Raw genomic sequence first — 26,403 nt, forward strand, 5'->3', positions numbered from 1 at the left:
AGTATGTTGCTGTCTACTGATGTTGGTTGTGTTGTCCACAGATCCGCGCTGCTCCATGGAACACCACCAGGGCCTATATTGCTGCCATGAAAGGAAAATGCCTGCTTCAGCTGAATGGTCTGGCTGACCCTACTGGCTGTGGTGAAGGCTTCTCTTACATTAAGGTAAGCAGGGAATACATCATGTAGTGTCATTTGTCGTCTGTAGGAAAGATAAGATGTGCATCTAGTGCAATGATAATTAGTGTACCAGGTGCCTATTGGTTTTTAATGTTTTTGAACAAAAGATTGTTCTTGATTGCACCTGGAATTTGAGGTTTAACTAGATGTACCCTGTCTTGTCGGCTCGACCCTGTACCCAGTGTGGTAGAGAGGACAATAAAGCTCAGTGTCTGGAGTGAGAAGGGGAGAGAATCAAGAAATTGTTGGCACTCTTTATAGTTAGATACCCTGAAATATCCCCTGAGCTGGGTGTTCCCTTGTAGTTTTGTGTCTGATGTTGTTAGGAAGTGGTGGGCAGTAAACAAACTGGCCAGTTCCAAGTTGTTCATTAGTAGGGCTGCACTGAGGGGTGTGATGGTTGCCATTGGCCAGTACTGGCTCATGAGCTGGTCGCTGGCCACGTCTGATGGTGTCATGCCGTTGGCTATCAGGTGGGTGACCAGACTAGTGTGACCTTGAGAGATGAGTTTGATGAGAGCGGCAGGGTGAACTTGGTCAGGTCTGGCGCCGTGGTCCAGCAGGTGCTGGGCACAGCTGCAGGCTGCTGTAGTCAGGGTACGTGAGTTAAGGAGAGTGGCTAGGGCTTGTTGTTTGTGGCCATCATGTTGGGTGGGTGTGCTAGGAAGTGTGGCCAGCGCTTGCTGTTTGTGGCCATCATGTTGGGTGGGTGTGCTAGGAAGTGTGGCCAGCGCTTGCTGTTTGTGGCCATCATGTTGGGTGGGTGTGCTAGGAAGTGTGGCCAGCGCTTGCTGTTTGTGGCCATCATGTTGGGTTGGTGAGGTAGGAAGAGTGGCCAGCGTGACCTGTTTATTGCGCTTTGTATTTCGTTTACTAGAGAACTCAAGTAACACTTTTAAGGCTGTTTCTGATTGGTTGGTAGCTGCAAGTACAAGAGCTGACACACCTTGTGTGGTCTCAACATCCACATCAGAGCCAGCTTGGAGCAGGAGGGTCAGTATTTCTGTACTGGCATCTTCATGCACTGCCCACATCAGGGCGTGATGGCCGGTTATGTCCCTTATATTGACATCAACATTTCTCTCTATCAAGTACTTGATGATGGGGTAGTGTTTAAGACGTGTAGCCTGGATCAGTGGTGTCCAGCCGTCTGTCTGGGTCAGGTTGACATTGGCTCCTCTGTTCACTAGAACTTGTACATTGTCTAATGAACCACAGCTGACTGCCAGATGTAGACCTGACTGTCCGTCTCTGTCCTGTGTGTCAATATCCACTTTGCTACAGGCCAGGAGTCTTTCTAGCATTGACTTAGTGCCAGCCATGCTGGCTGCAGCCATGAATGGATGCTGACCCTTCTCATTGGTCACGTCTGAACTTGCACCACTGTCAAGAAGTTGTTGGACAATGTCTTCCAATCGATGGAATTCTGTCATCCCTGAATCATTTTCATTCTGTTTCAAGTTTTTTCTGATATTTTTTACATAATTTTCTGATAGAGCATTCAGCAATGGAGTTACCCCTTTTACGGATATGTTGACATTAGCTCCCCTTTGTAACAAAAGATTCACGACTGCTGGGTCGGTTGCTTTCATTAAGATTGACTTCCCTTTGTACGCACCATTGACATCTGCTCCCTTGTCTAAGAGCACATTGACTACTTCTACACAACCACATCTAGTAGCAGTTTTCATCAGCCGTGCTCCAGTGCACATAAGTGCGTTTCCATTGAAATCTGGAAACTTTTCCAGTAAAAACTTGAGGGTCTTGGAATTTTGGGAGCGCACTGCTATTGCTAAAGCTCTTTCGATGTTTATGACAGCATCGTGTTTCAAAAGAAGTGCTGCGCATTGGGTATGGCCGTTACGTAATGCCTCTTCAGTGACCGAGGTGAGTTTGTCTACGTGCTGGCGTCTCATGTTGGATGACAGATGCTGTAAAAGTATCTCCAGTATGTGAATGTCTCCCACGCTGGCTGCCAGACTTAAGGCCGTGGTGTCCTGCTTGTGTGGCGTGGCGAGAGGCGTGGCCCCGTGCTTGCACAACAGCGCCACCAAACGGCAGCTGTGGAGGCGGGTGGCCAACACAAGAGCTGGTTCTACGTACCTTGACTTGAGGTTCACGTCGACTCCACTTTTCAACAGCGTTTCGATAAACTCAACATCTCTATCCACTACTTCTCGCCCTTGCATCATACTCAGTAGTTGTAAAAGTGTCGGGCGTGCCCATTTTTCTTCATCAGACACGGAACTGCAGTTCAGAAATATCTTAAACGAATCGAGGTCATGCTGTAGGTAAGTATGAGTAAGGGGCGAGCCTGAAGGGAAAGAGTTTTGTCTCATGAGGGAGAAGACTTTGCCTATCCCAACTTTATCGGCAATATCCTGTGTAGTTTCTCCCCTGTGATTGGTCAACACCTTCCATTGTGCTCCCTTGGCCAGCAACTTTTTGACCACGTCTAGGTCACGTGCCTGGACTGCCTTCATCAACGCGGTGTAGCCTTTGTTGTTTTGATAGTCGAGATTTATAAACGCTTTGCTGAGCAAAAGACTGACCACCCGCGTTGAGCCTGATTTTCTCATGGCAAGGATTAGTGCCGTGTCGCCGTCTCTATTAGCGTGGTTAATAATATCATTGACACTCCCTTGGAGAATAGCGTCTACGGTTTCATGGTGACCCAAGTGAGCCGCGAGCATAAGTGCCGTGTTGCCTTCTGTGTTTGTTGGTTTCACCTCTGCTTGTTTGCCCAATAGCATCCGCGCGATGGCGTTAAAACCCCCTTGAGCGCTCAGGATCAGAGGCGTTTCTCCCTCATTGTTTGTGCTGTTGATGGCTGCACCTTTCCAGATAAGGAAATCTACAATGTCTGTAAAATTCTTCCTAGTGCAAATGTGTAAAGGCGTGTCACCGCGTTCATCCTTACAATTTATCTCAGCTCCACATTGCAGTTGTTGCTGCGCTTTAAACTTGTCACCGGTTGCGCATGCATGCTGCAATAAGTTATTGGGATGCACAGTAGCACGCCGGTAGTCAACCCGAATCGTCGCCATGTTTTGTCTGTAGACAGTGTGCATCTCCAACTCATCAAGTTGGAACAGTCTTCGGCGTTTTTCGGGAATTGTATCTTCCAGTTGTGCTAGTGTAGTCACTCCCTAAGCGGTCGCCTGTTTATTGTTCCTTTCTTTCTTTCCAACATTGGTTTTAATGGTCTTGCAGAAACTTAAGAAAAATGTGTTAATTGTATTAAAATTACCTATTTTAATAGAGAATATTGGGGCATAGAGAACTTAAAAAAAAAAAACTGAAGCGTATTACTTCTTTAAATGCCTTCAAAAATGACGTTTGAAGTTAAAGTTGTGTTTTCGTAAGCAATACTAAAATAAAATATTTGTGTTATTCAGAACATAGTCTCTTCGTATCAGCTATGGATATTATGTATTCATATTTAGGGGGCAGGTGTAATGTTCTGCGGTATTAGAACACAGTTTGGCGTGATCAGAGGCGGCTATACAAATACGTGGAGGGGTGGGTTAAGTCGACCATAAGCGCTATGTGCGTTTCAATGAAATAATGCCGTAATCACCTAGTTAACTGCAGAAAAGTTGGATCAATTACGCGGCAATCCATGCAAATTTAAGTGTTTAAACTATTTGTAATATTTTCCTCTGTTTTGGAACCGTAGCTTTTTTTTCTTCTTAAAGCGAATTAACATGACCATATATAATAAACCGGGAGTGTTCTCCCCTAAACTTTCTCGAATATTCTTATATAAAACTTCGAGGGATGGCACCTCGGGATATAGACATGATTTTAAATAAACTTTTTAAAATAGAATAAAATCTCGTAGAAAAAAGAGTTGCACACCAAGTGAACGCCAAATAAAATGTGCATAATAGTGCGGAATATTATAAGTACTTTTTAAATTCACATGCGTTTTTTGATAAATCGGAAATAGCGAAAATTACTACTTCCTGTCAAAGGAAATTACTCAAAATTTGTTAGAAGGCAGAGAATTAGTTTTTTTTACTTACATGTGATATTTCATTTATCTATCTGAAATAGCACTCAAGTTATAGACTCTTAAAAAATCCAAAGTAGAAAAAGTTCCACTTCCTGTTATCGGAAATCGCTCAAAAGTTGATACGGATATACGATTTTGATATAATACTTATATATGAAATTTCATCAACCTAGCTGTAACGGTACTCAAGTTATCGTGTTTACAAACACACACACACACACAGACATACTGACAAGATTGCAAAACTGTTTTTCCGACTCATGGAGCTGTAAAACGTCGAGATTTGCTAAAATCTCGATTTTTTTTTTTTTGCACGATTACAAGACTTTCTGTATACTTCGTATACACGAGAAAGTAAAAATTTTCCGATAAAATTGTAGGATAATATATTTAGGTTGATTTAGTTTTTTGTAGTTTAATTAAAACGTTGAAAACTTTGAAAAATCAACACTTAATTTAGAAATGATAAATATTGAGTTTTCTATGCATCAATTTAGATTAATGTACATATATAAAAGAATATAACATAATGGCGATCACGTGCAGTTTTTACCTATATTTAAATCATCAACAATTTCATTGTACTGATAACAAAGATAAATAATAAACACGTCGCATCACCCCAAGCCCAAAGACACGTCTGCATATTTGTAACTGGTTGTATTACTGTTTAGCATAAACAAAAATGTATTACTTACGAGCCTGTCCACTTTTTTTTTGCCAGACGTTTCACTCCGTGGTCTGTAATTTGTGATATTTTTTTAAAGCTTTACCTTCGTCAGATAAAATATGTTCCATTGTTCATTTTATTTTCTCAGAAAATTCAGGCTGCCTACATTTGATAGATAATAGTTATATATGACGTCAGCAACTCTTCACGTCCCCCCCCCCAGGTTATTCTTAGGTTTTTTTTCTATTGGCGGATATGTTTTACGGAGAACTATTTCATTGATTTCTCACGCCCCCCCCCCCGGTTATTCTTAGGTTCTTTCTATTAGTGGATTTGTTTTACCGAGAACTATTTCATTGATTTCTCACGTCTCCCCCCCCCCCCCCCCCCCCCCTTTATCCGTCATTCTCCTGGTTTCTTTTCTTATTCTTTGCCGCGTGGACCAACCAGATTTCAGCGTCGTGATTTTTGTCATGGTTGATCACATAGGGGCACGGGGAAAAGAATGTTTAGTGCAGGGCTGCCTACTTGTACGGTTTTGCCCGTAACTTTACGATTTTGACATCCAGGTTACGGAATTACGATTATGCTGCAAAATTACGGTTTTGATTTCAGTAGAGATCAAAATCGACTTTAGTGTAAAAAAAATAAATTTTCTGGTGGTAACTTAACTTTATGTTCCCGGTCTGAGTTTTATATTTTAATTTAGCTAGTTATATTTCAGTGTGTTATCCGGTTCTAAGGTTTTCAGCCTCTTCCGTAACAATCCCCCCTCCCCCTTCCCGCTCATGTCATGGCTGGCGGCAGTCGTGTTTATATTGTGAACTATTGACCCCGCGAGTGGTCTGTGTTACCTCATGAGCCGGTGTTGTCCGGAGAGAAAAAAAAAGGCGTGGCCTAAATCATTGAAAGTCTCATCGCGCAGTCTGGCGAGACATATTTGCTGAGGCGGTATTACGGCTAAATGCCTAAATAGCGAGATATCGAGGCATTTTGTTTGAGATGTGCGAGAAGACAAGATTTTACTAAACAACGAGATCTAGGCTCACCTAGATCAATTACGGATCATATTTTTAAAATTGTTCTTTTCTTCTAGATATTACATTGATAAAATGTAGATTTAAAAAAAAATATTCAAGAAATATGCTATAAATTCTAAACATCGTCACCCGTCGGCCGCTTACGTTTTCTTGTTCGCGGGAGAAAAAATCCTGACACACACACAGTCGAGGGGTCACTGAGTTCACATTGGTTTAGATATCCGTAGTGTTGGCCTATATCATACGTCATACTACTCATTGCAAGAACAATTCCTATTTGAAATTTTCCATTGTCGCCTTACATTCTGAATTTAACGGTGTTTTTAAAAAAAAACTAATTATTAGTCCATAAAATAAAAAGTAGCACGAGTCGCCGACTGTCATCATTACGCTGATAAGCTTTACGATCGTATAATATGGGTCTTATTTACATTGTATTTTAAAAATGTGTAAAAATACGGAAAGTTACGGAAAACCTATGCTCTTGTTACGGGGAAAAATTTTTTGGGGTAGGCAGCCCTGATAGTGTTATAGATATGGGAAAGACGGTCCATTTTGTTTCTGCAATTTGTGATTATTAATTAAAAAAACCACGAGTAATTGGAGATGGCGGGAGGTATTATTAACTGATTTGTAAACACAAAACAGAAGCAGGCAGAAATAATATATTTGTAGGCTGTTGTTTTGTTTTTTTTCACTGAAGGTAAAAAAAAAACTCGCTATGGTATCTACACTGGCAACAGGACATTACCCCCCTGGATATCCCCCCCCCGGACATTTACCCCCCCCCCCCCCCCCCGGAGCAATTACCCCCCCCCCCCCCCCCCTCTCAAGTTAAAATCCTAACTCTAACTAGAATTTTATCCCTATATACTACTTTAATCCAAACCTTAAGAAAAAGACCAAAACCTAAGCATCCACCTTAGCCTAAAACTTCACACAAAACCAAAGCTAGACACAACCCTAACCCTAAAACTAGCTCTAACCCAATCCCTAACCCTAACCCTAGCCCTAACCCTAGCCCTAAACCTAACCCTAAACTTAGCCCTAACCCTAACTCTAAACCTTTCCGAAGGGGGGGGGTAATGTCCTACTGGGCGGGGGTAATTGACAGGGGGGTAATTACTCTGGGGGGTAATGTCGGGGGGGGGGGGGGGAAATATCCGGGGAGTAATTGACTGGGGGGAAATGCCCTGTTCCCATCTACACTGACTCGAAACTTCACTGCGAAACAACTTACTGCTTTGATTTTTCTAACAGTAGAAATGGTATTAAATGTTGCAATCGATATTGTCGATGCACAACTTTGGTATTTTCAATTACAGTTATTGATTTAAGGTCTGTATAAAAGCAACACAACTTTGCAAGAAATTGTCAGCAGTTTAGAGCAGTCAGTCGAAAGAAGAGCCGTTTCGCTTCACTGCAATTACTCCGCTCCAGACCAATAAATGTATAATTCCGCATTCGCGTCATACAAGGAGAAACCATTGATTCCACAATGACAGCACAAAATATGTCACTACAAATCATATTTTGTTTTGTGTGGATCTTGTGATTAGTGGGGTGAGGTATGGGTTGTACTAAGTAGGGTTGATGGTTGTGCAGTTAGGTTTTAATGTTGTCAAAACTGTGGGACGTTTATAATTAGGTTCGATTAGGGTTTTGGTTCATGGTATTGTGCGGTTGTTGTTGTTTTAATCTCCGCTTCCGTTTATCCTCTACCCTTAATTTTTGTATATCTCATTTTTTTAAGTTAATATTTATTTCACGATAATTTCAAAAGAATGGATGTTAAATGACACTGTTTTCTAAAAGAGTTTCACACCGTGGCGAGGCACGGGTATGCAGCTCGTGAATATATATATATATATATATATATATATATATATATATATATATATATATATATATATATATATATATATATATATATATATATATATATATATATATATATATATAATCAGCTCCCCAAAGTTTCATAGCACTCGGATGAACGGTGTCAGACCGCATTCGACTTTTATTTTTTATATACGGTATATAGAGAAAAATCGCACCCTGCCGTGGCGCCGCCCTTGCTAAAATAAATTTTTTTTTTTTTTTACAGAACCCTTCCCTCGAGTGTTCTTATCAACTCCCCAAAGTTTTATGGCTATCTGATGAACAGTGTGAAATCGCAATCGAATTTTATTTTTTATATACCGTTATAAAGATATAACAAATCGCGCCCTTCCGGGGCGCCACTCCTGCGAATTTGAAATTGTTCTTTGCGCAGAAACCTCCCCAGGAGTATTCTCAACATATTCCTAAAGTTTGATGGCGATCGTATGAACGGTGTCACTGCGATTCACTTTTATTATTTTTATATACCGTATGTAGAGAAAAATCGCACACTTCCGTGGAGCCGCCCTTGCGAAATTAAAAAAGATTATTTTGCAGAACCCTTCCCTGCCGGGGCGCCACTCCTGCGAATTCGAAATATTGTTTTTCGCAGAAACCTCCCCAGGAGTATGCTCAATAACATCTCAAAGTTTATTGCGATCGGATAAAAGGTTTAGTAATGCATAAAAGACAGACAAACACACATACATTGCTTTATATATATATATATATATATATATATAGAGAGAGAGAGAGAGAGAGAGAGAGGGGGAGAGAGAGAGAGAGTTTAAGTAATTAAACATGGATTTAAAATTATGTCTAGTCCGTGCGGCGTCAAACCGGCCAATGACAAAACGACCTCGCCAAAACGACCCCGACAAATCGGCCCCGACAAAAGGGCCAGCGACATATAAACCCCGTCAAATACGCTCCCGCCAAATAGGCTCTCGATAAAAGGGCTCCAGTTAATAAGACTCCCAGCAAATAGGCTCACGTCATTTAGTTTCTCGATAACACGGCCCCCGTCATTATGGCCCCCGACAAATAGGCTCCCGCCATTTAGTTTCTCTTCAAAATGGCCCCCGTAATTACGACTCCCGACAGATAGGCGTCCGTCATTTTGGCTCACGACAAATAGGCTCCTGTTAATTTGGCTTCCGACAAAAGGACCACTAACAATACGGTGTCCGTAGAGACTAAGTCTCCCGGCAAAACGGTCCGATTGAATATGACACCTGCCAGTGGGACCCCCTTCATCAATATTCTTTTAGAGTTAGCTTATCCAACACTCTTAAGTAATGCAACGTATGCATCTCTTGTTCGGCAGGCCTTATTGTTATGCTAGTTTATCTATTATAAGAAATAGTATGTTTTAATTTAAAGGTCATCTATCTATGACTTCCATAAATGAGTCGGTTACAGGCTGTTCCGAAGTGTGTGGGGATAGGGGTCCACGCTGTACATTCCTACCTGCAGTATGCTTGTAGGTTAACAAAACAATGCCGTTATCCTGTAAACATCAAGTATATCATACATTTATACTTCTATGCTTGCTTTTAAGCAAGAGATCTTTGTTGTTGTAAATTAAACATCAAATTTTTAGTTTTGGTGGAATTTAGCTGTTAAGGGCTCGATTTGTTTGTGAATTGATGTTGGTTCATGAAAAACAATTTCATTAAGGCATTTAAAAGAGGTTATAGTGGTAGTGGAGGTAAAACAAAATGGCTACTTTTATGTCAATAGTGGTCATACGATTCATTAGGCTGGAGCCAATATGTCGGGAGTCGTTTTGTCGGGAGCCAATATGTCGGGAGCCTATACGTCGTGAGCCCTTAAGTCGGGAGCCAATGTGTCGGGAGACGCTTTGTCGGGAGCCAATATTTCCTGAACCTATTTGTCCAGAGCAAATACTAAGGGCTGTTCTTTTATTGGCAATAACTTCTATCGAAAGCGATTTCATCGATTACCGAAAATTCAGGCTACTTACGTTTAATGGTACATATTTTTATTCTGATGTCAGCAACTCTTCACCCTAACCCACCTTTCACTCCCACTCACCCCCAGTTATACTTATACGTGTTCTTTTAATGGAAATGCATTCTATCGAACTCGATTTCATTGATTGCCCCCCTCCCCCTTCCTCCTCTTTTGACATTTTTTTTACTTCCCCGGGGCCAGATTTAAGTGTAATTTTTTTTTCATGGTTTATCTACCCCGTAAGTATGGCAGGAAATGTATTAAAAGTGTTATTCTTTCCCCTTCTTTTATTATCTCCCCTTAAATATTTTTAATCTATTATATCAAAGTCAAAAGTAGTTTCGTACGGCCGACTGACGATATCAGCTATAGAAATCCAAACGCCGCGATTCACTATCACCAAACTGGTGAATTATAAGGGAGGGAATTTTAAAGCATAGGCCTACTTGCTGGCTAAATTCCGTGAAAATTCAAATTGTTTTCAATTTTTAAATTATTTATATAGGTAAATAGGCTTTTTTTGCAGTAGGACTTCTGCATTTTATTTCGTTCATATTTTACATTTGATGCAGCGCGTTTTTTTTTTTTTACTTTCTCGTATATACAGAGTGTAGAGAAAGTATTGTAATCGTGCAAAAAAAAAATCGAGATTTTTGCAAATATCGACGTTTCACACCTCCCTGAGTCGGAAAAACATAGTTTGCAATCTTGTCCGTGTGTGTGTGTGTGTGTAAACACGATTTAGAATTTGCAATTTTTTAGCCCGAGTTTTCTGCTCATGTTTTTAGTTAAATATTTCCCCCCAAAAATACGAAATAAACCGGGAGTAATCTCCCCTAAACTTTCTCGAATATTCTTATATAACACTACGTGGGATGGCACCTCGGGATATAGACAAGATTTTTAATCAATTTTCAATTACTTAAACTTTTTAAAATAGAATAGAATCTTTCTAATAATATTCAGGGATGCCATATTTTCGAGAATCAGGTGTTTTTTTTCCTTTTCTGGATACGCAAGAATTGAGTTTTAAAATTTCCGGGTTTGCAGTTTTAAAAAAAAATTAAGATCGTTTTAAGCTTGAAAATTTTGGCATTCTAGAAATCTTACATGCCTTGGCGGTACATATTTACTGCTGTGCAAACCTAGAATTATCATAATTATTACGCCCCCGCTTTCGTGGCCTTTGTCTACCCGACATCACGCCGATATTTCGGTCAATGCGACCTTATATTTTCTTCTAGGGGAGTCGTCCATAAATGACGACACACTCGTAGGGGGGAGGAGGGGGTCCGTAATTTTGTGACGGTGTGTGATGAGGGGGAGGGGGGGGGGGGGTCAGATGGTGCAACGTCTCACTTTTGCATTATAAACAAGCCATGTTAGAAAACGAATTTTAGACGTTATTTTGCGTTTTAGAAAACTGTTTTAATAAATTGTAATTTGAATTGATTAAAATACTCTATTTTGACAGAGTTCAGACAAGATTTGGGAAAAAAGATCGATGTTTAAAAAAAAAATTCAACTGTAATTTTTAGGGGTAGGGGTTGAAGGCTGACGTGTGACGTCATTTTAGGGGGGGGGTGTCTGGCTTTTTGTGACGGTGTGTGACGGAGGGGAAGGGGGGGGGGGGACTGGAGGTAAAAATCGTCAAAAAAAAGCGTGAATTATGGATGACCCCCTAGGTCTATCCTAACTTCACGCGACCTCGCAGTATAGTATAGTGCCGGATTTAGATCTGTAACTATTAACCAACAAAATGTCCGAAACACCAGTAGGCCTATTTATTACGTTCGTGAAAAAAAAACTTATAGTAAATGACGTCACCGATAATCTCACATGCGCAATGGACCAAATAAAAATCAGCTGTATTGTATAGTATTAGATGGGTGAGGCTGTAGACGGAACCGTTTGATGTCCTTCTTGGTGTGGATGTCCTGCTATTAATGAGGATGTGGGTTGGGGGTAAAGTTCGCATTATTTACGTGACGTCATCATTGGGCTACAGCTCGGCTGTGTAATAAAAATAACAAGGCCTTACCATTACTTGCAACGCCGATTTTTTTTTATTTCTCGTATACGAAGTATAAAAAAGTATTGTAATCGTGCAAAAAAAAAATCATGATTGTTACCAATCTCGACCGACGTTTTACACCTGAGTCGGAAAAATATAGTTTTGCAATTTTGTCCGTATGCCTGTGTGTGTGTGTGTATGTCTGTGTCTGTGAACACGATAACTTGAGTACCGTTACAGCTAGGTTGATGAAGTTTCATATATAAGTATAATATCAAACTTCTTTTTATCCATGTCAATAACAATGATTGAACCCGTTGTCTTACTCGGCTGCCTCCATTAATTGTTATCCTTGTTTAAGATTGTGGTTATTCCATCCATTTGCACACCCTTATTTGTTGACTGTGAACTCTTTATGTAACAATGTAATGACAAGACATTTCATATCACAGCCTAGAAATCAGTGAGGTTCCACCTTGATTACCAAGTTGGAATTGAATTCCAACTCAACAGTTCTGAAATTGCTTTAATTTTACGCAGATGTCATTTTATTGTATCAGTTGTAGTGGATTTGTTGCTGTTCATCATCTAGAGATATTCCCTATCTAATTTTTTAAACTGTCCTGGAGCATCATAACATCTGTCCCATATTTACTTAGTCTATACTTCATGTCTCAAAAAATCACCACTTCTGTTGCTTCTCACCGTGTTCATCTGTTATATTTTATATCCCAGCCTGTCCATATCCTGCACATATTACATTCATCATGTGGTCCTTGACCTTTCCAGGTCCCCAATAAGCCAACTACCAAGGAGGAAGCTAAGGAAACACCTGTGAAAAAGACTGTGACAGGTACAGATGCTGACCTGAGGAGACTTAACCTGCAGGATGCCAAACAGCTGCTGCGCAAGTTTGGTGTTCATGAATCAGAGGTGGGTACTTTTTTTTAGTTTGGTGTTCATGAATTAGTGGTGGGGGGACATTATTTAGTTTAATGTTCATGAATAAGGGGAGGGGGGGGGGCATTTTTTAAATTTGATTTTCATTAACTAAGGTTGAGGACATTTTTTTCAGTTCTATTTACCTTAATTTGAATGGGGAAATTTTTTTTAGTACATGCATTAGGAGTGGGTTTTTTGATTATTCTAATATCAAGTAATTATAGCAAAACTGTACACTAACATCGTTGACCTAATAATCTGTAATTGTAACAGAATCTTTTGTCCCTACTACAGCCATATTATCATAGACCCAAAACAAAGAATACAATTCTCTAGTTTAGTCAGTGGACAAAGCTAAGTTTCATTAAAATACTGTTACTTAAAAATGTCTTTGCTCATGTCATTCTTTATTAACAGTTTCAACTGCTACTGTGCTGTATATCTATGTATCAGAATATGTACAGTTAAAATCCTTTAGAGATTTTAACTTCTATTGGACATTTTTGTATAAATAAAATAAACTTTAAAGCTAATAAAACATTGAACAGATAAAAAAACTTTCACGCTGGGAAGTAATTGATGTGGTGAGGACTATGTCTACAGAACAGGCCAAACAAGGCCAGGATACTACAGGTGAGCTTTGATTTGTTGACATTTACTGTCCACATTTGACATTGACTGTCAATATCTGATATCCATTGCAATATATGTGACATTTACTGTTGATATGTGATGTTTACTGCTAATAAAATGTGACATCCTAGCTTTGACATTGACTGAATTCTTGTCTGAAAAAGTGAGTACTTAGTGTTAGTGTAGAGCTCTAGGCAAACAGCGTTTACATACATACATAGGTGAGGCTGAGCAGTGATTTCATTGTACAGTTGGAGTTGGTCATGTCTAATAGTACATTTGTTGTGAACACACTGACATGCCGTTATGGGTAATCAAGTGCGTTCCAGAACATTTAAGACAAATAACCACAAACGGGTTACAAAACACATGCCTTATTAAAACAAAGTCTTGTTACAATACTAAATTTAAATATATATCTACACTATCTACACACAGGCTACTCAAAATACTAACACAAAAGTAAAAACACAAATCTAGGATACCGTGGTTGCAGAACTAAAGTACACAGAACTAACCTACACTAACCCTGATAGATGTAAAGTACTGGATTGAGGCTAGCAAAAATGCTATCACAGAGCTTTTATACCCGTACACAAACAAGTACAAAACAGACTACAATCACCTCAAGACAAGAGTGATGAACACTAGTGGACGGCATGCTACTACATACACACATCCCCTTCACTCATTCACTACAACACTTATCTCTCATTTAAATCTTAGAAGTGGTAAAGACTAAATCTTACGAGCTTAGTAAAGTTTGCTAAATCTCACAGGTTTGGTAAAGTTTACAAAATTTTACAGGCTTTGTAAAGTTTACTAGATCTTACAGGCTGGGTAAAGTGTACTAATGTTTTGGGTTGGGTAAAGTTTACTTTTTTGAGTTGGGTAAAGTTAACTTATCTATGTTTCAGGTTGGGTAAAGTTTGCCCGTGGGAACCGCTACTCTGCTGCAGAGCACATGGAGAGGTACAAGGATGAATGTCAGAGAATTTTTGAGCTGCAGAACAGGCAAGTATTTCTTCATGTTTTAGTGTATTGGTGTTCTTTCTAAGCTTTTACAAAAAGAGTTCTTCACCTGTCAACCAACAACAGATCTACATGAGTTGGATTTCAATCCCAGCAAGCTATTATAAATTGTTTTATAACCCCTACATCTTTATTTCTACAGCGTTTTGGCATCCACAGAAACTTTATCCACTGATGAGGAGTCGACATCCGGTGAAGATTCGGATTTTGAGGAGATGGGCAAAAACATTGAGAGCATGTTATCCAACAAGAAGACTAGCACACAGGTTGTTAATGATTTTAGGATGTTCTATAAGACTCTTATTTTGTGTTCTTCTTTACTTGGCTTTAAAAAATGGAAGCTATCTGCCAAAAAGTTGGATTCAGACTGTATGAGAGTGACTGCTGGTCCAACAACAAAATTATACAATTTGCTGCTTCTGCTTTTTAATGAGGTTAAATAAACATCTGAGACAGTGACTTGTTTTATCTATGTCCTGTCTCATATGAAAACAGAGCTGATGCACATTTAGGTTGAGTACACTTTATTGCACCTACTTATGTATGTTGCAAGGGAGTATCTTTTTCTGTTCGTGCACTATACACATTGGGCAGATGAAGAAGAGTTTATCTGTGTTAATGACCTTGGCTTACATATGAATAGTGTGGTCAGCACTTCGCCTAACCGCTTTTGTTTCGTTGAAGTGAGTCAGTTACTTATCACAGCTGGGTGGACTCAGAGATGTCCTCCAGACTTGATCCTGGGATCCTAATAGAAAACCTTCAGGTTAGCAGTGGTTAGCTCTACCATGGAACCACTCCATACGATGGCATTTAATAGTTTCTGCAATAATATTTGGATTATTTTCTGCCCATATGAAAACAAAACATAATATCTGAAATGAAGTAACTGCACACATATTGAATTTATTGTTCTAACACTCCACAGTTGTCAAGGGAAAAAGAGGAAGCAGAGAGACGAGAACTACAGAGGATGTTGAAAGGGGACATGGGTGACAGCAAGGATAAGAAAAAGTCAGGAGCTGGGGGGAGCAAGGAGGACGACCTCATGGTGAGACCATCATTTTAAATACTGGAGTCATTTAATAGATCAAATTTTATTTTTTTAGGATATATACATGTAAAAAGAAATTCAACATTTGCTGCACATGTTTATTTCAAATCAGCTGCCATGAAACCTATTATGATCGTTATTTAACTAAATCTATTAAGTGAAGTTCCCTTTCAAACAAATTGGTCCTAAGGCAAAAAAGGTAGAGTTCATCTGTTTCTCTTAACTTGGAACTTGAAGGGACAGTGTGGTCAGCACAGCCATTTTATTCACTGACTTAGGTCAGGTAACAATCAATGCTGGATGGACTCCTACCAAAACAAGTTTGTGATATGAACTTGAAACTAGGGTTTTAAAATTGAGTGTCCTACCATTTGACCATGCAGTCTCTAGTGTTGTAACATAAATCTTTTTTATTTATTTATTTAATTTAGCACCATCGTGGAAGAAAGCTGAAAATAGTCAGGACATTCCATGATGATACAGGCAGACAGTACCAGAGGTCTGAGATGGTCAGCAACCCTGTGGTCATTGATGCTTATCTGAGAATACGTCAAACTCGAGACCCCAACTTCATGTGAGTAGCTTTATGCTACCTTCAGATATATCCTGTGATGTTGACACCTGTCGTTTGCACTACCATGTTGTCATTCTTTCAGTTGACAACCTGTTATCTATACTAATTTATTATGTTGAAATAACTTACTAGAATTTTTATATTGACAGTAAAGATTTTACTGAATTTGTTGCTTGACAGTAAACAATTTAATAAATCTTTCTATTGACAGTAAACAATTTGATAGAACTTTGACAGTAAACAACTTGTTGAATCTTTCTGTTGACAGTAAACAATTTCCTGAATCTTTCTATTGACAGTAAACAATTTGCTGAATCTTTCTATTGACAGTAAACAATTTGCTGAATCTTTCTATTGACAGTAAACAATTTGCTGAATCTTTCTATTGACAGTAAACAATTTGCCGAATCTTTCTATTGACAGTAAACAATTTGCTGAATCTTTCTATTGACAGTAAACAATTTCCTGACTCTTTCTATTGACAGTAAACAATTTGCTGAATCTTTCTATTGACAGTAAACAATTTGCTGAATCTTTCTATTGACAGTAAACAATTTGCTGAATCTTTCTATTGACAGTAAACAATTTGCTGAATCTTTCTATTGACAGTAAACAATTTGCTGAATCTTTCTATTGACAGTAAACAATTTGCTGAATCTTTCTATTGACAGTAAACAATTTGCTGAATCTTTCTATTGACAGTAAACAATTTGCCGAATCTTTCTATTGACAGTAAACAATTTGCCGAATCTTTCTATTGACAGTAAACAATTTGCTGAATCTTTCTATTGACAGTAAACAATTTGCTGAATCTTTCTATTGACAGTAAACAATTTGCTGAATCTTTCTATTGACAGTAAACAATTTGCTGAATCTTTCTATTAACAGTAAACAATTTGCTAAATCTTTCTATTGACAGTAAACAATTTGCTGAATCTTTCTATTGACAGTAAACAATTTGCTGAATCTTTCTATTGACAGTTAACAATTTGCTGAATCTTTTTATTGACAGTAAACAATTTGCTGAATCTTTCTATTGACAGTAAACAATTTGCTGAATCTTTCTATTGACAGTAAACAATTTGCTGAATCTTTCTATTGACAGTAAACAATTTGCCGAATCTTTCTATTGACAGTAAACAATTTCCTGACTCTTTCTATTGACAGTAAACAATTTGCCGAATCTTTCTATTGACAGTAAACAATTTGCTGAATCTTTCTATTGACAGTAAACAATTTGCTGAATCTTTCTATTGACAGTAAACAATTTGCTGAATCTTTCTATTGACAGTAAACAATTTGCTGAATCTTTCTATTGACAGTAAACAATTTGCTGAATCTTTCTATTGACAGTAAACAATTTGCTGAATCTTTCTATTGACAGTAAACAATTTGCTGAATCTTTCTATTGACAGTAAACAATTTGCCGAATCTTTCTATTGACAGTAAACAATTTGCCGAATCTTTCTATTGACAGTAAACAATTTGCTGAATCTTTCTATTGACAGTAAACAATTTGCTGAATCTTTCTATTGACAGTAAACAATTTGCTGAATCTTTCTATTGACAGTAAACAATTTGCTGAATCTTTCTATTGACAGTAAACAATTTGCTAAATCTTTCTATTGACAGTAAACAATTTGCTGAATCTTTCTATTGACAGTAAACAATTTGCTGAATCTTTCTATTGACAGTTAACAATTTGCTGAATCTTTTTATTGACAGTAAACAATTTGCTGCCATGGATGACCAGCAGAAGGAGGAGATGAGGAAGGAGAGGAGGAGGATACAGGAGCAGTTGAGGAGGATCAAGAGGAACCAGGAGAAGCCTTTCTCCACCCCACCCCCCAAGAAAAAACCCAAGAAGGAAAAGGAACAGCTTCTCAAGAATTCCAAGGTTTCAAATGTTGGTTCTATGAGCTTTGTTGCTCACTTTATTAACCTTTTTTTGTGTGTTAATTTTTCTTGGCTTGTTTTGTTGTTATATTCTTGTTTTTTATTACAAATAATTTATTCTGAGAGAGATTAACACTAACAAAATAACTTATTTATTAATTAGCTATTAATAATCGTGAATATATGTATTTAAATCAGTACAATTTTTTAAAAATAGTTTATTAAAAAATTTTATTTTACAAATAATTTTTTTACAATAAGCAACAACATTATGTTATTTATGACTTTTGTCAAATTTTTGTTAATTAATCAATGACACTGTTATTTATAATTAAAGTACAATTTTGTGACTTGCAATACAAGTGAATAAAATGTCTGATTGAATGTTGACAGATGAAGTGCGGAGCCTGTGGCCAGATTGGGCACATGCGAACCAACAAGGAATGTCCTATGTACAACACCAGGGGAGCAGGGGCTGGGTCTCTGCAGGTGGCCATGACGGAAGAGCAGGAGGAGGAGGAGGAGAAGAACGTGCCTGTGGACCAGGATCTCATCAATGTTGAGGGCACCAAGATCATCATGTCCAAAACTCTCCTGGAACAGTCAGTCCTTGCTTATACTTATACATTACACAACACTCTGTTACATTATACTTTTTATAGGCATAAAAATTTTAATTTTAAAAAGCATTAGTACATTTATAAAAAGTTTCTAACCATAATATTTGATATTAATGGTTTGCATGAAACTTGTAATGAAATTAGCTTTAGCTTTTAAATAAAAATTCAAATTGGAATACTTAAAAATTTAATTCATGTAAAAACAACATTTTTAAATACAAAAAAATTTTTAATTTCACAGTGAAAAGAGGACAGTTAATTTACTAATATTGCTTTATCTAAGAGTCGTCATCATGTTTACGTTATTTCACAGCGCTGAAAGCATACGCCGCAAATCTCTGGTGCTTAAGGTACCCAAGCAGGCAGTAGAAACCAAGAAAAAGCGCAGGGTCAGCAATATTGTACACTGTGACTACCTCAAGGTAAGGCTGCCCATTGCTTATGATGATGTTTAAAAGTACTTGTGTTTTAAAGTCTTAGAGAAAACATAATATTTGTATATTCTATATTGAGTAACAATTGTAGATTTAGTTTTAAACCAGTTTATTTTTTGTTTCGTTTTTTTGTAGAAGCCAAAACAGTCTTCAAACAGACGACGTACAGATCCACTGGTTACTTTGTCGTCTATCTTTGAAACCATCCTCAATGAACTCAGGAGTATGCCAGATGTAAGAAGTGTCAAGGTTTTAAGCTAACAATAAATAAATTAACTTAAGCACAGAGTATTAACATTGTATTAAATATTAGTTTTTTGTTAATCTTTTTAAATTGTTACTTACGTGGGCATTTGGAAAATAATCTTATATGCTGCTGAGATTTTAAAAAAAAAGAGATACTAAAACATCCGAAAGAAAGAATTTAATAATTTGAATTTATTTACTGTGATTTTCTAATTAGAAACTTACATAAATTTACCTAGACTGCAATTTTAGCTATAATTTTATTTTTTGATGATATATTTGGAGTATCTAGTGTCAATGTTATCACTAGTTCTTATAACAAATTAACTGATTAGCCTGCCCCTTGTTTTTTTTTGTCATAGAAGAGTAGTTGTTATTATTTACTTGGCTAAAAGTGGATGAAACATGCCATTTTGTTAATCTGATTTCTTTTGTAATATATTTTAACAAATAGTAAAATGCGCTCACTGTAGTTAAAAGCAAATTGATTATTGGAGTTAATCCCCTTGTTGTCCAATAGATCCAGCTGTTTCTGTTTCCTGTCAATCAAAAAGAAGTGCCTGATTATTACCGCATCGTTAAACGTCCAATGGACATGCAGACCATGAGAGAGGTAAAGCTTGACAAATTTTTATTAAAGTTTTCTAAGTGAAAGTGATCAAATGCACTGGAGCTTGTAACTTTCACCCAGCTTTTCTATTATGTCAGACGATTGATATGTCTTTAATTTTCTTCCACAGAATGTCAGACAGAAGAAGTACAGGTCAAGAGAAGACTTCCTGTTGGACTTAAACCAAATCATTGAGAACAGCAAGATTTATAATGGTCAGTTGGCTACTGTTAAGTCATGCATGAAATTAATTGTGGTAGATGTGAATAGTGTGGCCTCTGTTACATGTAGCTGCATTCAACTGGATTTCCCCTCTAGATATTGATTGGAAGACTTAACAGAAAAGTTATTTACCCTTTCAGACCAGGTAGATTAGGGTAGATAAAGTAGAGTTTATCTGTTCCTGTGAACTCTGCATGTGAAGGGAAAGTGGTCGCTTTTCCAGGGGTCAGGTACTCATCAGAGCTGAGTGAACTCAGGAACATCTACAGCCTTGAGCCCTGGATCCAAACATGAGACTTTCAGATTTAGCAGTCATGTCTTGTGCCATGTGACCACGCAGTCCTTCTGCGAGACTTAGGTGTTAGATTTTATATTAACATTGAGAAATAAAACTTACAATAAATCACAAATTCACACTTCTACTCTTCTTTCTGTCTCATCTTTTTCTGTAAATTATTACCTTCCACTTAGCTGAGTATTGTTCCTGCGTCACATTATGAAGAGAAATTTTCTGTGTCCTTTAGGTCCAGCTCACCTGCTGACACTGAATGCACAAGCCATGTTGACTCTGTGTTTCCAGAGGTTTGCTGAGGTAAGTTGAGTTTTAGACTTAGCAGTTTACAACCATCAGACGTGAACCCAGAACCTCAACACTATTTCAGGCAACATAACCATACCATTAAAAATTCTGGGACAGGAAAACCAACTATCTGAAACAAATTCCAAAACACTTACACAAACCCATTTTATGACATAAACACTAAAACAATGACACAATTAACAAAAAAAATTACACCAACACCAAAGGCAAAGATACAATCACCAAAACTAAACACTGAACACAATCACCAAAACAATGACACAACCATGTCTGTACCTCCAACAACAATGTCATCAAACCATAACATCTATGCCAACAGAAAGAACAGAAACTGATGCGTCTGGAGAAAGCCATCAACCCACTGCTGGATGACAATGACCAAGTGGCGTTGTCTTACATCTTTGAGAAAATTGTCCTCTCTATGAAAGGCATGGAAACTGTAAGTCTTCTACTGACATCTTTGAATGGTAATAATACTTGTTTGGGGAAGCTCAGCAGTTGTGCAGCCCTATTCTGGTGGATGTTTGTGTATAAACTGCTTGTAACCTGCTTTAAAGATATGCAGTCTAGTGACCTCACATGTATAGCCTGGTTGTGTATTGACTGCATGTGACCTGTATTTTAATAAATTGTGTTGTATTTCTTCAGTCCTGGCCCTTCCACCAGCCTGTCAACAGGAAAACTGTCAAAGACTATTACACTGTCATCAAGCGTCCCATGGACTTGTCTACGCTCCTTAAGGTAGGAGATTCTTTTATTTAACCATTATTAATTAAACAGTAAGACCTTCCACAAATATAAAATATATTGTCCTTAACTGTGATCTGGTCATTTCTAAGTAAAAATACCAATATCTGACCCTCTGCTGTCCAGTGTATACAGCCCTCTGATAAGAGTTTAAAACAGCTGACCCTCTGCTGTCCAATGTATATGGCCCTCTGATAAGAGTTTAAAACAGCTGACCCTCTGCTGTCCAATGTATACAACCCTCTGATAAGAGTTAAAAACATCTGACCCTCTGCTGTCCATAGAATGTCCAGTCCCACAAGTACCAGAGCAAAGACCAGTTTGTGGAAGATGCTGAGCTCCTGTACACCAACAGTCTGCAGTACAATGGCCCAGAGCATGCGTTCACTAGCACGGCTCGTAAGCTGATGGAGGTCTTGAAGGATGAACTCAATGAGGTACACATTTCTTGTTTAATGAACTCAGTGAGGTACACATTTCTTGTTTAATGAACTCAGTGAGGTACATATTTCTTGTTTAATGAACTCAATGAGGTACACATTTCTTGTTTAATGAACTCAATGAGGTACACATTTCTTGTTTAATGAACTCAGTGAGGTACACATTTCTTGTTTAATGAACTCAGTGAGGTACACATTTCTCGTTTAATGAACTCAGTGAGGTACACATTTCTTGTTTAATGAACTCAATGAGGTACACATTTCTTGTTTAATGAACTCAATGATGTACACATTTCTTGTTTAATGAACAAAATGAGGTACACATATTTCATTTTTATCAACTCAATGAGGTACACATTTCTCTTTTGATGAGATTTGAAACAGTATTTAACAATCCTTAAATTGTTGGTTATTGCATAATAGAATTTAACAGAAAGGATTGATTATGTAAAATAACTGTAAAATGTGAATATACCTGCAAAAAGGAATGTTACCAAGTAACATACATATGTTAACTTAATGTAACAGAAGTTTTAGATTATTGACTTATTTTGCCATAATATAAAATAATCTGTATTATGTTTGAAAAAAAGGGAGGTAATGTTTTTCTTGTAATATTCCAGAAAGAAGAGCAGATTGCCCAACTTGAGGCAGAGATCAGTGCAGCACAGGAGGCGGCGCTAGATGCCGCTGACACTGACAGCATGACAGGGACGTCTATCAACAGAGATGACGGCAGCATCTTGGGTAAAGATTTTACATTTCCTTTAAATCATGTTATTTTAAAAACAAGATCACAAAAATGTGCGGACTTCCATTTGGTTTTTATTTCCTCATTCTGATGCCATATTAGGTCTACAATAGACAGCACGGTTTTTAAGTAGGTGTTTTAGTGTCATAAAATGTCTGATAATACAATTTGTCTTTAAATAGACAATTTGGTTTTTAAAGTTGGTGTTTTAGTGTCATAAAATATCTGATGTTACAATTTGTCTTTAAATAGACAATTTGGTTTTTAAATTGTTTTAGTGTTATGAGACATCTGATGCCACAATTATTCTGCAAGTAGACAATTTGGTTTTTAGTTTGTGTTTTAGTGTCATGAAATATGTGATGCCATTTGTGTTTTTCCTATTGTGCAGACACTGAAAGTATGGATGGGTTCAGTGGTGGGACCAAGGACCACATGACCATAGCTGAGGATGACAACAACTCTGCCATGAGATCTTTTGCTGGGGAGTTCACTAAAGTAAGTCTTGGTGTTAAGGGGAGATAAGTAACTGCTGGGTGTAGGGATGGGGAGGCTGCAAACTATTGCTGAAGGAGTATAACATGCTATAATAGTTCTGCTGCACGATTATTGAAAGGGAGAAAATGAGTTGTGAGAAGTGATAACAGGTAATTGGTATATGTTTTAAATCATTATATAGTTGCTTAGGGTTTTAATTAATGGATTGTGAAAGTGGTAAAATTTATTTAGGAAGTTGACAAATAGTCCCAGAGCAATTGTTGAACTAATAACTTTCTCCCATATTTGAAATTACTATCTGTCAATTTTATACCAATTATATTAAGTTGCTAGCTATTAAAACAGTTATCAAACCTTCAATAACACATTTGTTTACATATGAATAAGATATTAATAAAACAAAATAGTTAACGGTGCTGAGCCTCTCATTCTGTTGTTGAGGGTCACACAATTCACTGTAAAGAAAAAAAAATTCTGTATTCGTATCTTTTGACTAGTCACACCATCCAGCTGTTAATTTTTGTCTATCCCCACAGAACACCCAGCAGGCTTCAGATTCTGAGTTTGTGGACATTGAAGGGGATGAGGAGGCAGCATCACGCAATCAGGTCAGTATTTTTTGTTGCTGACCAATGTTCTAGTCATAAAATCTCACTCAAACCACCACAGGCAATAAAAGTAAAATTTGTCAAGGGACAGCGTGGGCGAATGGTAGACTGTAGAGCTCATGACCCTTAACCCAAAATTCTTGAGTTCGGCTCATGGGCTTAAGTCTGTGGCATGTCCCTCAATTCACCCAGCTCTGATGGGCACCTAACTTATGTTGGGGAAACAAAGGCAGCGGGCATAGTGCTGACCACACTATTCCATTGTTTACCAAAGTCATTGAAACAGATGAACACTACCTCATCTGCCTCAAGTGAAGCGGAAAAAAATGAAGATAACTTTTTACAGATTTTTTAAAAATTTTGTAATATGTACCAGATCAAATGTTTTGTAGTGGGGCCCATATTTTCCTCTGAACATAAAAAAAATGAAATTTATTAAAACATTGTGGTGTCTAACATACAAGTGTTATGTTGACTATGGTATCTAACATACAAATGTCGGACTTATCCTACAGGCAAACAGAGAGAACTATGGAGAGGATGGTGAGGATGATGACCTGGCTAAAGACCTTCAGTTGTCTGATGGGGAGGAGGAGGATGATGATGAAGATAACAGTATAGGTAAACAATATGTTGATGCAACAGTATAAAACATTTTCTATCATTTAAACTATTGTGATCTATTTTATCTTTTTTTTTATCGCTAAGAAACTGGTTTAAATGTGTTATATAAGCACTTTTCGATACCATACATAAGTGTAGAAATGATTGATTAAAATTTTTTCCTTTACAGGAGACATGAATGAATCTGGTGATGGTCAGCAGATGGACGAGGAGGTCGGGGGTTATGACGAGAATGCTCGATCATACTTTGACAATCAGGGAGAAGAAATGGTTGAAGGTCAGTTACACCTCTGAAATTCTTTTCTTTATCTAACCTGCTAAGCTTTAGAAATGGAAATATATTTAGTCACGGTCCTGCTTTGTAGCCATTAAGTTTAAAATTTTTATCAGTTTTAAGCATTTTAAAATTTATTACCAACGAAACATAGTTAAAATATTGAAGTGTTTATGGTATTAGTAGGTGCATAACCTCATGTTAGGGAAAGTAATGGCTGTTTTGCATAGAACTGACCATACTGTCACCTCATATGCTGAGGTCACAGAAACAAGATAATTCTACCTCAGGTGCCCCATTGACTGCCGTGTCCGAAAGGATAACAGTTTTGCACATTAATAAAATTTAAAGAAGTCAGTAGCATTGTTTTAATTTGATATTCTACTTGTGTCTTAATTTAAGTTAAGGAAATACCAAAATTTTTGTCTCCCCTAGGTGAAACATATGGTGCAGGGCAGTTTGAGGAAGAAGGGGACAGCTTTGATCCCAGCGAGTTTTTCAAGAACAGCACGCTGGCCTCCGCACAGGCCCAGGCTCAAGCTGAGGGTGGGGTGGACATCAACGATGACCTGCAGATTTCAGACGACAGCGACGACGACAGGAAGGCTGATGCCAGGGAGCAGGAGGAGGAAGAGGAGGAACCCTATCCCATGATTCCAACGGAGAATCAGGCCACGGAGGGATTTGACATTAATGAATATTTGTGATACACTGGCTAAATGGGATAAGATGATAGCGTGCTTGTGGTTTTATGGATTTGTCAGTATGAGTAAGCTTATTGTGTGCTTGATTGGTTCTGCCTAAAGTTGATTGTGCGTGTTTGCTTGGTTCTACCTAAAGTTGATTGTGTGTGCTTGTATGATTCTGCCTTAAGTTGATTGTGCATGTTTGCTTGATTCTACCTAAAGTTGATTGTGTGTGCTTGCTTGATTCTGTCTAAAGGTGACTGTCTGAATCTCCCTCAAGCTGATTGTGTGTGCTCATTATTTACATAAAGTGAAACATTCAAAGTTTAATATGTTTATAATTATAATTATATACAAACTCCATGTTAATATGTTAATACATATCTGTATGATTTATATTTAATGTTATCATTGTTTCACCTTCTAAATATCATTAGTGTGATTGGCACCATTTTAAATTCTGTATCTAGTATCGATGTAGGGAGAAGTTTAGCATTAACTTAGATGCTATCCTAATCCATGAAATGTTTTCATGAGGAAATGAAATGTTTTGTTGAAAACGTGTAACATGTAACCAGCTATTTTTTCTACTTGAAGTTAATGTACCATTTTTTACATTAGAAAAACAATTTCTATCTTTCCCATATTGGGATTGTTGTTTTAGAAAATGTAAAAATGTTTGTCTCTTTTAAATGATATATACCCGAAATAACAGTGCTTTTATTTTTAATGTACAGTGTAAAGAATTTGTGAAAACATGAAGACTTCATTGAAGTTTAATATAGACAAACAATGTAAAATTAAACAACAGTAAAAAAAAAATATCTCGTTTTATATCATTCTTAACCAGTTGAATTTAATTTTTCTGATATATATTTACATTTTATTTTTATTTGTCTGAGTATATATTTTTAAAAGCACATCTTAACACTGCCTTCAATCTAAGGCCGAACTAGTCATACAATGCTAAAAAAAAGTTGTGTCCCTTGACACACAAAAATTCTATAGATTGAAACTACTGGTAAATTGCAAGGGAAATAACTTAGTTTTAAAACACCTAAAACAATGTAGATAACTGGGTTAGGATAAAGAGGTTTACTTTTAAGTTCTTAAACTAACTGCATTTTGTCTA

General features: G+C 37.5%; 1 protein-coding gene across 1 annotated transcript in view; it reads left to right on the top strand.

Annotated features, from left to right (window-relative positions):
* LOC131930200 (transcription initiation factor TFIID subunit 1) overlaps window positions 1-26,071 on the top strand; it is a 39,930-nt gene extending 13,859 nt beyond the window's left edge. Inside the window, exons 23-45 of the mRNA XM_059286612.1 lie at window positions 42-164; window positions 12,569-12,712; window positions 13,270-13,354; window positions 14,272-14,368; window positions 14,529-14,652; window positions 15,315-15,437; window positions 15,872-16,014; window positions 17,740-17,911; window positions 18,304-18,512; window positions 18,844-18,952; window positions 19,100-19,198; window positions 19,731-19,823; window positions 19,951-20,035; window positions 20,567-20,634; window positions 20,963-21,082; window positions 21,292-21,384; window positions 21,675-21,827; window positions 22,454-22,577; window positions 22,973-23,079; window positions 23,616-23,687; window positions 24,203-24,308; window positions 24,481-24,588; window positions 25,021-26,071. Coding sequence (XP_059142595.1) covers window positions 42-164; window positions 12,569-12,712; window positions 13,270-13,354; window positions 14,272-14,368; window positions 14,529-14,652; window positions 15,315-15,437; window positions 15,872-16,014; window positions 17,740-17,911; window positions 18,304-18,512; window positions 18,844-18,952; window positions 19,100-19,198; window positions 19,731-19,823; window positions 19,951-20,035; window positions 20,567-20,634; window positions 20,963-21,082; window positions 21,292-21,384; window positions 21,675-21,827; window positions 22,454-22,577; window positions 22,973-23,079; window positions 23,616-23,687; window positions 24,203-24,308; window positions 24,481-24,588; window positions 25,021-25,292 — 2,829 coding nt within the window. The 3' untranslated portion in view covers window positions 25,293-26,071. The remainder of the gene's footprint in view (window positions 1-41; window positions 165-12,568; window positions 12,713-13,269; window positions 13,355-14,271; window positions 14,369-14,528; window positions 14,653-15,314; window positions 15,438-15,871; window positions 16,015-17,739; window positions 17,912-18,303; window positions 18,513-18,843; window positions 18,953-19,099; window positions 19,199-19,730; window positions 19,824-19,950; window positions 20,036-20,566; window positions 20,635-20,962; window positions 21,083-21,291; window positions 21,385-21,674; window positions 21,828-22,453; window positions 22,578-22,972; window positions 23,080-23,615; window positions 23,688-24,202; window positions 24,309-24,480; window positions 24,589-25,020) is intronic.
* The last annotated feature ends 332 nt before the right edge of the window (window positions 26,072-26,403 follow it).

Source organism: Physella acuta, unplaced genomic scaffold (assembly GCF_028476545.2).
Source record: "Physella acuta isolate Inbredline_101_S28 unplaced genomic scaffold, ASM2847654v3 ptg001735l, whole genome shotgun sequence".
NCBI classification, from domain to species: domain Eukaryota; kingdom Metazoa; phylum Mollusca; class Gastropoda; family Physidae; genus Physella; species Physella acuta.